Source organism: Scyliorhinus torazame, chromosome 2 (genome assembly GCF_047496885.1).
Source record: "Scyliorhinus torazame isolate Kashiwa2021f chromosome 2, sScyTor2.1, whole genome shotgun sequence".
In the NCBI taxonomy this organism is placed as follows: domain Eukaryota; kingdom Metazoa; phylum Chordata; class Chondrichthyes; order Carcharhiniformes; family Scyliorhinidae; genus Scyliorhinus; species Scyliorhinus torazame.
The window spans coordinates 290,338,019-290,353,285 of NC_092708.1; the positions used below are offsets into that span (position 1 = coordinate 290,338,019).

The 15,267-nt window shown below is 48.2% G+C and overlaps 1 protein-coding gene across 5 annotated transcripts in view; it reads left to right on the forward strand.

Annotated features, from left to right (window-relative positions):
* The window catches only part of ap4s1 (adaptor related protein complex 4 subunit sigma 1), a 61,893-nt gene that overhangs the window by 39,896 nt on the left and 6,730 nt on the right, over window positions 1-15,267 (forward strand). For all 5 annotated transcript variants that reach the window (XR_011937629.1, XR_011937630.1, XR_011937628.1 and 2 more), the window contains 2 exons: window positions 5,497-5,583; window positions 10,395-10,463. Coding sequence is in view for 1 of the 5 variants with exons in the window: in XM_072488255.1 (XP_072344356.1) it covers window positions 5,497-5,583; window positions 10,395-10,463 (156 nt within the window). In the remaining 4 variants the exon portion in view is untranslated. The remainder of the gene's footprint in view (window positions 1-5,496; window positions 5,584-10,394; window positions 10,464-15,267) is intronic.

A 15,267-nucleotide genomic window follows, 5' to 3' on the forward strand; every position in this document is an offset into this window, starting at 1 on the left:
TATCTTTCCGCGAGATAGTCAAGGAACGGTTGCCACCGCCTGGTGAACCCCTGAGCCGATCCTCTTAACGCATATTTTATTCGTTCCAGTCTTATGAACCCTGCCATGTCGTTTATCTAGGCCTCCACGCCCGGGGGCTTCGCTTCTTTCCACATAAGTAGAATCCTTCGCCGGGCTACTAGGGACGCAAAGGCCAAGACGTCGGCCTCTTTCGCCTCCTGCACTCCCGGTTCTTCTGCAACCCCAAATATAGCCAACCCCCAGCTTGGTTTGACCCGGACCCCCACCACCTTTGAGATCACTCTTGCCACACCCTCCCAGAACTCATGCAGTGCCGGACACGACCAGAACATGTGAGTGTGGTTCGCCGAGCTTCCCGAGCACCTCCCACACCCCAAAAAACCTGCTCAGTCTTGCTCCCGTCATATGCGCTCTGTGTAGAACCTTAAATTGAATCAGGCTAAGCCTGGCACACGAGGACGAGGAATTTACCCTACTTAGGGCATCTGCCCACAGCCCCTCCTCAATCTCTTCCCCCAGCTCCACTTCCCATTTTCCCTTCAGCTCCTCTACCATCGCCTCCCCCTCGTCTCTCATCTCCCCGTATATTTCGGACACTTTACCTTCTCCAACCCATGCCCCCGAAATCACTCTATCCTGGACCCCTTGCGTCGGGAACCGCGGAAATTCCCTCACCTGTTGCCTTGTAAATGCCCTCACTTGCATGTATCGGAAAGCATTCCCTGGTGGCAACTTATATTTTTCTTCCAATGCTCTCAAACTCGCAAACGTCCCATCCACAAACAGGTCCTTCAGCTTCCTAATTCCTGCTCGCTGCCAACATTGAAATCCCCCATCTATCCTCCCCGGGACGAACCTGTGGTTATTCCTTATCGGGGACCACACCGAGGCACCCGTCACTCCCCTATGTCGTCTCCACTGCCCCCAGATCTTCAAGGTCGCCACCACCACTGGGTTTGTGGTGTACCTTTTCGGGGAGAACGGTAGCGGCGCGGTCGCCAGCGCTTTTAGGCTCGTTCCCTTACAGGACGCCATCTCCAACCTTTTCCACGCCGCACCTTCTTCTTCCCTCATCCACTTACAGACCATCGACACATTGGCGGCCCAATAGTAGTCACTCAGACTCGACAGTGCCAATCCCCCTCTGTCCCTACTGCGCTGCAGGAACCCCCTCTTTACCCTCGGGGTCTTTCCCGCCCACACAAAGCTCATAATGCTCCTGTCTATTTTTTTGAAGAAGGCCTTTGTAATCAGGATGGGGAGGCACTGAAACACGAAAAGAAACCTCGGGAGGACCACCATTTTAACCGCCTGTACTCTGCCCACCAATGACAGGGGCACCATATCCCACCTCTTAAAGTCCTCCTCCGTCTGCTCTACCAATCGCGTCAGGTTAAATTTATGTAGGGTTCCCCAGTTCTTGGCCACCTGAATCCCCAGGTATCGAAAATTCCTTGCTACTCTCCTCAGCGGCAGAGCATCTATCACCCTGCCCTGTTCCCCGGGGTGCATCACAAAAAGTTTGCTCTTTCCCATATTTAATTTATATCCCGAGAACTCTCCAAACTCCCTGAGTATCTGCATTACCTCTGGCATCCCCTCTACCGGGTCCGCCACATATAGCAGCAAATCGTCTGCATATAGTGACACTCGATGTTCCTCTCCCCCTCTAAGCACCCCCCTCCACTTCTTAGAGTCCCTCAGCGCTATGGCCAATGGTTCATTTGCCAACGCGAACAGTAACGGTGACAGGGGGCACCCTTGTCTTGTACCCCTATGTAATCGAAAGTATCCCGATCTTTGCCTGTTTGTAACGACGCTTGTCACCGGGGCCGCGTACAAGAGTCTAACCCATCTAATGAACCCCTCCCCGAACCCAAATCTCTTCAGCACCTCCCACAAATAGTCCCACTCCACCCTATCGAATGCCTTCTCTGCATCCATCGCCACCACTATCTCTGCCTCCCCCTCTGGTGGGGGCATCATCATCACCCCCAGCAACCTTCGTACATTGGCATTCAATTGCCTCCCCTTAACAAACCCTGTCTGGTCGCCATGTACCACCCCTGGGACACAATCCTCTATCCTTGTCGCCATCACTTTGGCCAGCAGTTTGGCGTCTACGTTTAGGAGGGAGATGGGCCTGTATGACCCGCAGTGCAGCAGGTCTTTGTCTCATTTCAGAATTAGCGATATCGTCGCCTCCGACATTGTCGGGGGTAATGTCCCCCTTTCCTTAGCCTCATTAAAGGTTCTCGCCCCGGGACCGGACGGGTTCCCGGTGGAATACTACAGAAAATATGTGGACTTGTTGGCCCCGTTGATGGCGAGGACGTTCAATGAGGCTAGGGAAGGGGGGACTCTACCCCCGACGATGTCGGAGGCGACGATATCGCTAATTTTGAAGAGAGACAAAGATCCGTTGCAGTGCGGGTCCTATAGACCTATTTCACTACTGAACGTGGACGCCAAGTTGCTGGCAAAGGTACTGGCATCGAGGATAGAGGACTGTGTCCCGGGGGTGGTGCACGAAGACCAGACGGGGTTCGTAAAAGGGAGACAACTGAATGTTAACGTGCGACGACTATTAGGGGTGATAATGATGCCCCCAGTGGAGGGGGAGGCAGAGATAGTGGCGGCAATGGACGCAGAGAAGGCACTTGATAGGGTGGAGTGGGAGTATTTATGGGAAGTGTTAAGGAGGTTTGGGTTTGGGAACGGGTTTATTCGCTGGGTTAGACTTCTTTATGGGGCACCAACGGCAAGCGTAGTTACAGGTCGACATAGATCGGAATATTTCCGATTATATAGGGGAACAAGACAGGGATGCCCGCTGTCTCCATTGTTGTTTGCGTTGGCAATTGAACCTCTGGCCATGGCGTTGAGAGACTCCAGGAAATGGAGAGGGGTGATTAGAGGGGGAGAAGAACATCGAGTCTCATTATACGCGGATGACCTATTGCTATACGTGTCGGACCCAGCGGGGGGGATGATAGAGGTTATGCGAATTTTGAGGAGGTTCGGGGAATTTTCGGGGTATAGGCTAAACATGGGGAAGAGTGAATTATTTGTGATACATCCAGGGGACCAGAGTAGAGAGATAGAAGGCTTACCGCTAAGGAAAGTGGAAAGAAACTTCCGATACTTGGGGATTCAGATCGCTAGGAGCTGTGGAACCTTGCACAGACTTAATTTGACACGGCAGGTAGAACAAATGGAGGAGGACTTCAAGAGGTGGGACAATCATCCATTAGTCCAGTAACATAGAACTTGCAGTGCAGAAGGAGGCCCTTCGGCCCATCGAGTCTGCAACGACCCACTTAAGCCCTCACTTCCACCCTATCCCCGTAACCCAATAACCCAACCTAACCTTTTTTGGACACTAAGGGCAATTTAGCATGGCCAAACCACCTAACCTGCACATCTTTGGACTGTGGGAGGAAACCGGAGCACCCGGGGGAAACACGCAGACACGGGGAGAACATGCAGACTCCGCACAGACAGTGAACCAGTGGGGAATCGAACCTGGGACCCCGGCGCTGTGAAGCCACAGTGCTATCCACGTGCTACCGTGCTGCCCTCCATGGATCAGAATAAGAGCAGCAAAGTAAAAGAAAGGGGAAATAAGGGAATAAACAGGAAGGACCCTTACATGGGTCATTGCTGGTCATATTCAAGGCTGAGTTAGAAAGAATCCTGATCTTCAGTGGAGCTGAGTAGTACGGGGGACAGGCAAGAAAGTGGAGTTAAGGCCACAATCAGATCAGCCATTATATTATTCAATTGCAAAGTAGGCTTGGGATTTCAAATGGGCCACTTCTGCTCCTAAATCTTATGTCCTGATGTACCATATTGATATAACTATTATTACTAAGTGAGGTAAAATTACATTGGCGTTTATGACTAGGGTTCTGTCGAAGAATCATATGACTCAATGTATTTTTTCCAATTTTCTTTTTTTATAAATTTAGAGTTCCCAATTCGTTTATTCCAATTAAGAGGCAATTTAGCGTTGCCAATCCACCTACTCTGCACATCCTTTTGGGTTGTGGGGGCGAAACCCACGCAAACACGGGGTGAATGTGCAAACTCCACATCGACGGTGACCCAGGGCCGGGATCGAACCTGGGACCTCGGCACCGTGAGGCAGCAGTGCTAGCCACTGTGCCGCCGTGCTGCCCTATATGCCTCAATGTTAACTCTGCTTCTCGCTCCGCAGATGCTGCCTGACCAGCTGAGCTTTTCCAGCACTTTCTGTTTTCATTTCCGATTTCCAGCATCCAGTGTATTTTGCTTTTATTTGAGGGTTTACATAAGAAGATTGTTGACCGGAGAAATTAAGATTAGTAAAATAGTTGCAGCATCAAATAGTCTTCCAACAAATTAAGATTTGATGTGTTCCGTAAGGCAAGAAAAGAAAACTTGCGCTCGATCAGCCTAATACTTCATAACCCACTTTGGAACAGCATTTCTGAGACTTGGCATCACATTGCCAGCCAACTATTTTGCTTGGAAAATTGCAGGTGACAAAAGTATTTGAAGATAGTTAGGAGTTTAAGGGGAGGATTTGAGAAAAAACATTTTTTACCCAGAGGATGGTGACGGTCTGGAATGCACTGCCTGCGAGGGTTGTAGAGGCGGGTTGCCTGACATCCTTTTAAAAGTACACGGAAGGGTGATGCAGTGGTTAGCACTGCTGCCTCACGGCACCAAAGTCCCAGGTCTGATCCCAACCCCGGAACACTGTCTGTGTGGAGTTTGTATGTTCTCCCTGTGTCTGCGTGGGTCTCGCCTTCACAACACAAAGATGTGCAGGCTAGGTGGATTGGCCATGCTAAATTGCCACTTAATTGGAAAAAAAATAATTGGGTACTCTAAATCTATTTTAAAAGAAGTACACGGATGAGCACTTGGCACGTCATAACATTCAAGACTATGCGATTAGGTAGGCAGGTCAAGTGTTTTTCATGCTTAGGTGCAGACTGGATGGGGGAGGGCCTCTTCTGCGCCATGTTATTCTGTGATTCTGATGGAATAAAAGGCCTACGGGCAGCACGGTAGCACAAGTGGACAGCACTTCACAGCGCCAGGGTCCCAGGTTCGATTCTCCCCTGGATCACTGTTTGGAGTCTGCACGTTCTCCCCGTGTCTGCGTGGGTTTCCTCCGGGTGCTCCGGTTTCCTCCCACAGTCCAAAGACGTGCAGGTTAGGTGGATTGGCCATGATAAATTGCCCTTAGTGACCAAAAAGGTTAGGGAGGGGTTATTGGGTTACGGGGATAGGGTTGAAGTGAGGGCTTAAGTGGGTCGGTGCAGACCCGATGGGCTGAATGGCCTCCTGTACTGTACGTTTTATGTAAGCAAAATAATTTTAAAACTTTTTTAAGTTTGGAAAATTAATAGAATCTAATTTACAAAACAAAGTGACAAATTGAAATTATGCAACTTCTAAAAATGCTTCTCGTTCTGCCCCTAGTGTTCCTTTGTTGAGTACAAGGATATTAAGCTGGTGTATCGTCAGTATGCTGCACTCTTTGTTGTGATTGGGATTGATGATGCAGAGGTAAGCAGTATTTCCCATTCTCACTGAACCTGTATATCGTATACATATTTTTAATATACGTGCCCACATTTCAGCATGGATAACAGAATTGGGTACTTCAAATTTGTTTAAAGTAACATGGAAAAAAGAATTGGGTACTTTAAATTTATTTTTAAAAATATACAAAATTGTTCTGGTGAACTTAGTGTCACATGTAATGTTGTATTTGTGTCAAACATATTTTGCTGACTTGTAAATTAGATATATGCCTAAATTAGGTCAATCTAATTCTTTGCATAGATCAATAAAAGCATCTGATCATAAAAGGATCTGATCTTATTAAAGTAGACTGCAGTGAAATGACAACAGCCATTTTCTCATAATTCTGCTGTTGTGCAGACCCACTAATACCACAGAAACTTTCCCACGTCAGTTGACCTAGAATCATAGAAGTTTACAGCATGGAAGCAGGCCCTTCGGCCCAACCAGTCCATGCCGCCCAGTTTTTACCATTAAGCTAGTCCCAGTTGCCCGCACTTGGCCCATAACCCTCTATACCCATCTTACCCATGTAACTATCTAAATGCTTTTTAAAAGACACAATTGTACCCGCCTCTACTACTACCTCTGGCAGCACATTCCAGACACTCACTACCCTCTGAGTGAAGAAATTGCCCCTCTGGGCCCTTCTGAATCTCTCCCCTCTCACCTTAAACCTATGCCCTCTAGTTTTAGACTCCCCTACCTTTGGGAAAAGATGTTGACTATCTACATGTTTGCGCTGCAGCCGACCCTGGGCTTGCACCTGGTAAGATATAGAGCCCGTTTGGCGAAAGATTACACCAGGAACCCACTGGGCACCACCAGCAAAATTCCGAACGAACACTGGGTCACCGGGCGCAGACTGCCGAATCGGCCAATGCCGAGAAAATCCCTGTCCCTGCCGTTCTTGTGTGCGGCGTACCTTTACGCCAAGGTCCGGGGAAACCATACTAAGGCGGGTGCGAAGTCTCCGGCCCATTAGGAGTTCTGCGGGAGCTACCCCAGTCACCGCATGGGGGGTGGTCCTATACGTAAACAAAAAGCGAGCCAGTCTCGTGTCCATTGATCCGGAAGACTGCTTCTTTAGGCCTCTTTTGAATGTCTGCACTGCGCGCTCTGCCAACCCATTTGAAGCCGGGTGGTAAGGGATATGGCGTATGCCGTTCATCTTCGTGAACCTCGCAAACTCCTCGTGAATGGAGTGCCGTTATCCGTGACCAGCACCTCGGGGAGGCCATGCGTACTAAACGACAAATGCATCTTTTCAATTGTTGCACAGGACGTTGTCCCCTGCATCTTATGCACCTCTAGCCATTTAGACTGGGCGTCAATTAATAGAAGGAACATGGATCCTTGAAAAGGGCCTGCGAAATCTGCATGCAAGCGTGCCCAAGGCCGCCCTGGCCATTCCCAGTGATGTAGGGGCGGAAGCTTCTGATGCTCCTGGCAAATGGAGCAGTTTTGGGCCACCTTCTCAATGTCAGTGTCGAGGCCTGGCCAACATTTTCATTTTGGTCACACCTGGATGCCCATTGTGCACGTCTGTTAGTATCAGCTCCTGGCCTTTTTCCGGGACAATCACACGCATCCCCCACAAGAGGATGCCGTCTTCCACGCTGAATTCTGACAGCTTGGAGGAAAATGCCCGCAACTCGCCTGGGAGCTGTCTATGCTGCCCACCATACAGGACTATGTGCCGAACCTTTGACAGGACTGGCTCCGTCTGGGTCCACTCACGGATCTGTGATGCCGTGACAGGCAAGGTGTCCATAAAATTTAGGGTTGCAACCACCTCACCGGTCGTGGGGGTTGACATGGGGCCGGTCGATAAAGGCAATCGGCTCAGTGCGTCGGCATTTGCTATCTGCGTACCTGGTTTGTGCCCCAGAGAATACTCGTATGCAGCATGCAACAAAGCCCAGCGCTGGATCCGTGCGGAAGCAATGGGCGGTATTGGCTTATCCTCTCTGAAAAGTCCCAGCAGAGGCTTATGATCAGTCACGATAGTGAAATGGCGGCCATACTGGTGGAAGCGTTTCACCGCAAAAACCAATGCCAGGCCCTCCTTCTCGATCTGCGTGTACTTTTTCTCCGCTGCAGTCAATGTGCGGGAGGCGAAAGCTATCGGTCGCTCAGCCCCGTTCTCCATCTTGTGGGACAGGACGGCCCCAATACCATACGGGGATGCATCACATGTGACGAGCAAGGGCTTTCCAGGATCCTAGTGGGTTAGTAACCCAGAGGGCTGACCCCAAACCCAGGTGTGATTTTTCTTTAGCAGAAGGTGCAAAGGGGCCTGCGTAGTTGCCAGATTGGGGAGGAACTTCCCGTAATAGTTTACGAGACCGAGAAAAGAACGAAGATGCGAAGTGTCAGTTGGGGCGGGGGCCTGTTGAATTGCACGCACCTTCTTTGCGACGGGGTGCAAACCTTCGCGGTCCACCCGATAACCTAGGTAGACTACTTCCTTTGCCTGAAATACGCACTTTGTGCGACGTAAACGGACTCCAGCCTCCGAAAGGCGTCGAAGGACAGCCTCCAGATTTTCCAAATGTTCCTGCTCCAACGTCCCTGTAATCAAAACGTCATCTAAGTAGACAGCAACACGTGGTAAACCTCTCAAAATGCCCTCCATAACACGTTGAAAAATTGCGCAGGCAGAGGATACTCCAAAGGGCAACCGTGTATATTCATACAGGCCCCGGTGTGTATTAATCGTTACATATGGTCGGGAGGCAGGGTCCAGCTCCAACTGCAGGTAGGCGTGACTCATATCTAATTTTGTGAACGAGAGTCCACCTGCAAGCTTGGCGTAGAGATCCTCTATGCGAGGCATTGGATATCGGTCGAGTCGGGAAGCCGTATTCACTGCAAGTTTATAGTCGCCACACAGGCGAACTGTGGCATCTGGCTTCATTACAGGTACAATTGGTGCTGCCCAGTCAGCAAAACGGACGGGCCTGATAGTACCCAAACTCTCCAAATGAGTGAGCTCCCCTTCTACCTTCTCGAGCAAGGCGTAAGGCACCGGGCACGCCCGGAAATAGCGCGGCGTGGCTCCTGGTTCGACTTGGATACGGACTACGGCCCCTTTTATTTTCCCCAAACCAGGCTGGAATACATCTGGGTATCGTCCTAGCACCTCAGTCAACCCTTCAGAAACTGTTTGGAGGATGTGCTGCCGTTGCAACCGCAAATGGCGCAACCAGTCCCGACCCAACAGGCTGGACCCATGGCCGCGCACCACGATAGGTGGGAAACGCCCCTCCTGGCGTCCATAAACAACAGGGGTCATTGTAGTTCCTGCAATGTCCAGTGGTTCCCCCGTGTAGGTGGCCAACCTGGCCTGTGAGTCAGTTAATGTAAGGGTCTGTATACCCTGCTTGATGCGGTCGAATGTCCTCTGGGCGATCACGGAGACCGCTGCACCAGTGTCCAACTCCATCTCAAGCGGGTGGCCATTGACCCGCACTGTCACCTTAATGGGGGTCACACGGGGAGCTGCCACACAATGCAACTGCAGGCAGTCATCCTCCGCCTCCACGTCCTCAGGAGTAGTCGCCGCAGGTTCATCCACATGGAAGGTACGGCCCCTGGGCTGGTCCCAGTTACGGCCCCTGGGCTGGTCCCAGTTTCGGTCGGAACGACAGCTCCTCTGGCGCCCCCAGGACCGCCGTCCGCGACGGGGTCGGCGCCTAGAAGTCTGACACGGACATGGCTCCTCATCCATTGGTTCTGGAGAAGGCTCCCTTCGGGGAGGAATGTCCGACGGCCACTGGCGTCGGTCCGGACGTTGCCTCGCCCAAGGTACCGCAGGAGTGCGGGGGGACGTTTTCGGACGGAAGGGATTGTGCCCCAAGGCATGCACTTCCATTCCCTGTAGCTCCTGCACTCCTCGTTCTGCGCTCTCTCGGGACAATACTATTTGAATGGCCTGTTGAAAAGTCAATGTTGGCTCAGCTAACAACTTTCTCTGGGTGGCCGCATTGTTAATACCGCAAACCAAACGGTCGCGTAACATTTCTGACAAGGTCTCACCATAGTCACAGTACTCCACAATCCTGCGTAGCCTGGATAGAAAATCGGCAAGGGATTCTCCAGGGGTCCTCTCAGCGGTATTAAACAGGTAACGCTGGACTATCGTGGACGGGGTTAGGTTAAAATGTTGCCCCACTATATTCACAAGTTCATCAAACGTTTTGGTGTCCGGTGCAGCTGGGTACGTAAGGCTCCTAATCACCCCAAACGTATGCGGGCCGCAGGCGGTGAGCAATATGACTACCTGGCCCTCGTTTTCGGTGATATTGTTTGCCCGGAAATAGTAACGCATCCGTTGTGTGTACTGGTTCCAGCTTTCCAGCGCAGCATCAAAAACATCCAAACGTCCGTACAGAGGCAGGGTATAATAGAAAACAACTTCCAACCTGTATCCAACAAAAATCCAGGGAGGTGGCTTCAGCAGTGTAGACAGCTATTCACTTTAACCCTCGTCGCCAGTTTTGTGAGGGCCACGAAGAATCCAGCACGAGTTTTAAGGATACAAAGTAATAACATTTATTTACAATAATATATATATATATGTAACAGCAGCAGCAACTTCCCTTGCTGCACACTCCTTCCTCCTGGTTCCTAAACTGGCCAGCTTTATTTATACTAGGAGTTTACTAGTGGTTTCTCCGTCCCGTCCCCCTCATTGGGGAAGCTCATACTCCCACAGGATTGTGGAATTGTCATTAGTCCCCAGCCAATGGTAAGTAGGCAGGTTATAACACTTCTATTTCTGCTTTCAGAATGAACTGGCAGTGTATGAACTTATACATAATTTTGTCGAGGTTTTGGACAAATACTTCAGTAGAGTGGTGAGTTAAGAAAGAACATTCATTAATAGTGTGATTTGCACAATTAAATCTGTTTCATGATGGTGTACTGGCATATCTCATTGTGATATAAAAGGATCTTGAAAATGGTTTAAAAAATCAGGCCACAGCACTGAACTGAGTCAAGTATGTAACCAAGTAGTCTCACAAAATAATTTTTATTCATGGAAATATTGACAACTTTTGACAACTTACATTTTATTCTGATTCAAATTTATAAAGGCAAACTGTCAAAGAATGGAGCAAGGTGAAAAAACAATTAGGACAAAAGTGGCATAGAGGGTCAATTTCAATCGCTGGATATGAATTATAGGATCCCTACAGTGCAGAATGGAGCCATTCAGCCCATCGAGTCTGCACCGTCCGTATGAAAGAGCACCCTAACCAGGCTCCCACCCTATCCCTGCAACCCCACCTAACCCACACAGCCCTGGACACTAAGGGGCAATTTAGTATAACCAATCCATCTAACCACATCTTTGAACTATTAATAATAATCTTTATTGTCACAAGTAGGCTTACATTAACACTGCAATGAAATTACTGTGAAAACGCACTAGTCGCCATACTCCAACGCCTGTTCGGGGACGCAGAGGGAGAATTCAGAATGTCCAATTCACCTAACAGCACGTCTTTGGGACTTGTGGGAGGAAACCGGAGCACCCGGAGGAAACACACGCAGACACAGGGAGAACATGCAGACTCCACACAGACAGTAACCCAAGCCGGGAATCGAACCCGGGACCCTGGCGCTGTGAACCAACAGTGCTAACTACTGTGCTATTACATTCAATCATCCAACTCAGAGTAAAGAATCCAAAGCATGCTGATCCATTTGGAAGTTGAGCTCAGAAATGGTAAACAAAATTCAATGTTTACAAGTGCAAGGTGATGAAACTTCACTTTGAACAGAGATTAAAAATTCAGTTTCATCACAGAGCACAGCAGAGTTTTGGGGCATCAGTGGTCGTATAGGGACATTATGCCACAGCGGTAATCAAGCCAAATAGGATCTCAGCTTGAATAGAACACAAATCTTTGGTGTGACACTGAGCCTCATCCGGATCATCACAATCTGCACATTTCTGAATGCTACATATGTACTTAATAAATAGCTGAATTTCACCTTATCCAAAACTGTTTTGAACATATTCTACGCTACCCTGCTTCGTGCTTTTCCCGTAACCTCTGTTCTCACTTTGGCTGCTGCTAATGCCTCACTTTTAAAATCACTGTCCTCACCCTTGGGTCACTCCATAATGTTGTCCCACCCTAACTCTGCATCCTACCAGAATGCTAGATCCCCAAACCCTCTGTTGCTTGAACACTTTTAAAATTAAAAAAAATTCTTTATTGAAAAAATGATTGCAGCATAACACAATATAATCATTATTTTCCTATTATTAATTCAACATCATCCCACCCCTATCATCTCAAATTAGACTATACAGATATGCAAAGAGAGAAAACGAAAGCAGAAGGTTTACTATTAGTGAAATAATGTGGAAAAGGCTCAAAATATATTTTTAAATGCCACCCAGTCATCTAAAGACCAATAACGCAAAATGCTCTAATCAGACGGGAGCACTGTTAATTTCTCGATGTGTGAAATAAAAGGTTGCCAAATAGGAAAAATATCATGGTGCACACCCTGCAGAAATGGTGAAGATCTTTTTGCAATGGATAGAAGTTCCGTTACTAGCACAAGAGTAGGAGGAAATGGGGCAGGAGAATAAATGACAACCTTTATCTTTAATAAACCCAGTCTGGCCCTGAGATATTACAGTTCAGAGAGCAGTTTCTAAGCAGCATGCCAAGGCCTTAGCCAGCAATTTTGCATCTGCATTAAGAAAAGAGACAGGCCTGTATGATCCACACTGAGTAGGATCTATATCCTTTTTTAAAATAAATTTACGAGTACCCCCAGTTAAGGGGCAATTTAGCATGGCCAATCCACCTACCATGCACATCTTTGGGTTGTGGGGGCAGCATGGTGGCGCAGTGGGTTAGCCCTGCTGCCTCATGGCGCCAAGGTCCCAGGTTCGATCCTGGCACTGGGTCACTGTCCGTGTGGAGTTTGCACATTCTCCCCGTGTTTGCGTGGGCTTCGCCCTAACAACCCAAAGATGTGCAGGCTAGGTGGATTGGCTACGCTAAATTGCCCCTGAATTGGAAAAATGAATTGGGTACTCTAAATTTATAAAATAAAGAAGAAGAAAAAATGTTTGGGTTGTGGGACTGAGACCTACGCAGACATGAGGAGAATGTGCAAACTCCACACAGACAGTGACCTGGGGCCGGAATCGAACCCGGACCCTCAGCGCTGTAGGCAGCAGTGCTAACCACTGTGCTACCATGCCGCCTTGATCCATATCCTTCTTAAGCAACAGTGAAATAGATGCTAGCTGAAGAGAGGAAGACGGGCAACCAAGTTGAAATGATTCCTCAAACATAGATAGAAGGAAAGGGGACGTGCTGATCTGCGAACATTTTATAAAACTCAATGGGGTAGCCACCCGGGACTGGAGCTTTCCTACTCTGCATTAACTCTACGCAGTAGGGCAGCACGTTGGTGCAGTGTTTGCATTGCTGCCTCACGGCGCCGAGGTCCCAGGTTCGATCCCGGCTCTGGGTCACTCTCCGTGTGGAGTTTGCACATTCTCCCCCCCGCAACCCAACGATGTGCAGGCTAGGTGAATTGGCCACACTAAATTGCCCCTTATTTGGAACAAATGAATTGGGTACTGTAAATATACTTTTTTTTTAAATTTTAAAACATTACGCAGTCAATAATTTTATCAAGCTCCAGTGACCAATCCATAGTTTGGCTAATCATGGTATCAATTGTAGAGACTTTGAGGTATTTAAAACATGCATTAATTCTGGCTTATCAGTGGGAGACCCAGAAGAATATAGGTTAGCATAGTAGGAGCAAAGTAAGAAGGCTTACAACACCAGGTTAAAGTCCAGCAGGTTTGTTTCAAATCACTAGCTTTCGGAGCACTGCTCCTTCCTCAGGTGAATGAAGAGGCATGTTCCAGATACATATATATAGACAAAGTCAAAATTGCAAGACAATGCTTTGAATGCGAGCATTTGCAGGTAATTAAGTCTTTACAGATCCTGAGATAGGGATAACCCCAGGTTAAAGAGGTGTGAATTGTCTCAAGCTAGGACAGTTGGTAGGATTACCCGGAGATCAGAGACTGAATCAGAGGCCTCTGATCTCCAGGTAGGCGTTCTCCAAGGCGGCCTTCAGGACGCGCGACAACGCAAAATCGCCCAGCAAAAACTTGTAGCCAAGTTCCGCACACATGAGTACGGCCTCAACCGAGACCTGGATTCATGTTGCATTACATTCATCCCCCACCACCTGGCCTGGGCTTGCGAAATCCTACTAACTGCCCTAGCTTGAGACAATTCACACCTCTTTAACCTGGGGTTACCCCTACCTCTGGATCTGTAAAGAGAACAGAGGTAGGTAAAGTATCTTTTTCAACCCCTTGTACATTTATGACAAAACTGTGTTCCTAATGCCAAAACCATACACCATCAGAAGCATAACTGCTGTGAAATATGTAGCCCACATGTGTATCAATTCTATAAATCAGGCTAGAGAATAAACTTGCATACTAAGCAACATAAGCAAGTTGCAGGCATTACAGACCATTCCAAATAAATGATTTAAAAATGAGGTAAAATGATAGCAAGAGCAATGATACCAAATATCCGTTTCACCTCACAGTAGGCTGTTTCAATCAACCTTGCCTCCAAAGCGGAAACAAAAAGAGGCAACGCCCTTCAGGGATAGCTGTGTCCGACGTTTAAAGAATGACTCCGCATCTGTTGAGGAAGTGAAGAAAAACGTTTTGCCCGAAAAAAAACTCTAAAAGCTGAATTTATTCCATCTTAGAGGCAGGGTCTTTAAATGAGGCACGTTTCCTTCCAAGACTTGCACTGAAGTCAGGGAAAATGGACATTTTCTTATTTTGTTGGAACAGCTGACCACTTTCCCTTCCCAGTTTGAGATTAGTTCTTTAATCTGGTAGCAATGGAAATAGGCAATTATAGCCCTGGGACGTTCGCCCTAACCTGGTCTCGGCTCTGTCTAATTCTGGCAGTGAGTTGAACCCATCCCTGTCAAGAACCGCCATGAAAAATTCGGACATAAACTGAGTCGGGCATCGTCCTTCAGCCGATTCACCCAGGCCAATAACCCTTAAAGCGTGGTGCTTCGAGCAATTCCTGAGGTCATCCAGTTTGTCCTTTACACTTGCAATTCTGTCTGTGCAGAAAATGAAAGTTGCTTCCGGTGTGAATATCACATCACTGTGGTTTGTTGAGTCCTCCATATTATTCAAGTGTGGTCATATGAATCAACAGTCAGGCAAGTTACATCTAAAGAGGACTGAATCACTTAGAGCAAACTTTTAAAGTTTGTGGTAAGTTCTGCTGCAAGGCTACTAATGATGCTTATCTAGCTCAGCCACGAGTGTGGAAATGGAGAGTTGCTCAGGTTGTGCCGCTGCCATTGCTGAAAATTCAACGTGCTCAGCATCGGGAACCACAGGCAAGTGGGATCTGAGATCTGCCCTTCGGCCTTGATTTGGACATTTCACCAAATCATTACGGTCAGAAAGAAACTTAAACTGGTTAAAGAGTCAAAACTGGTGTTTCCAATGGAAAAAAAATAGAATGGGAGCTGTTGTTATCCATGTTCAACCAGTGAGATTACCCAACCAGAAGCCAAAGCCTAATTTTCGGGTGACTCAATGGGATCGGATTT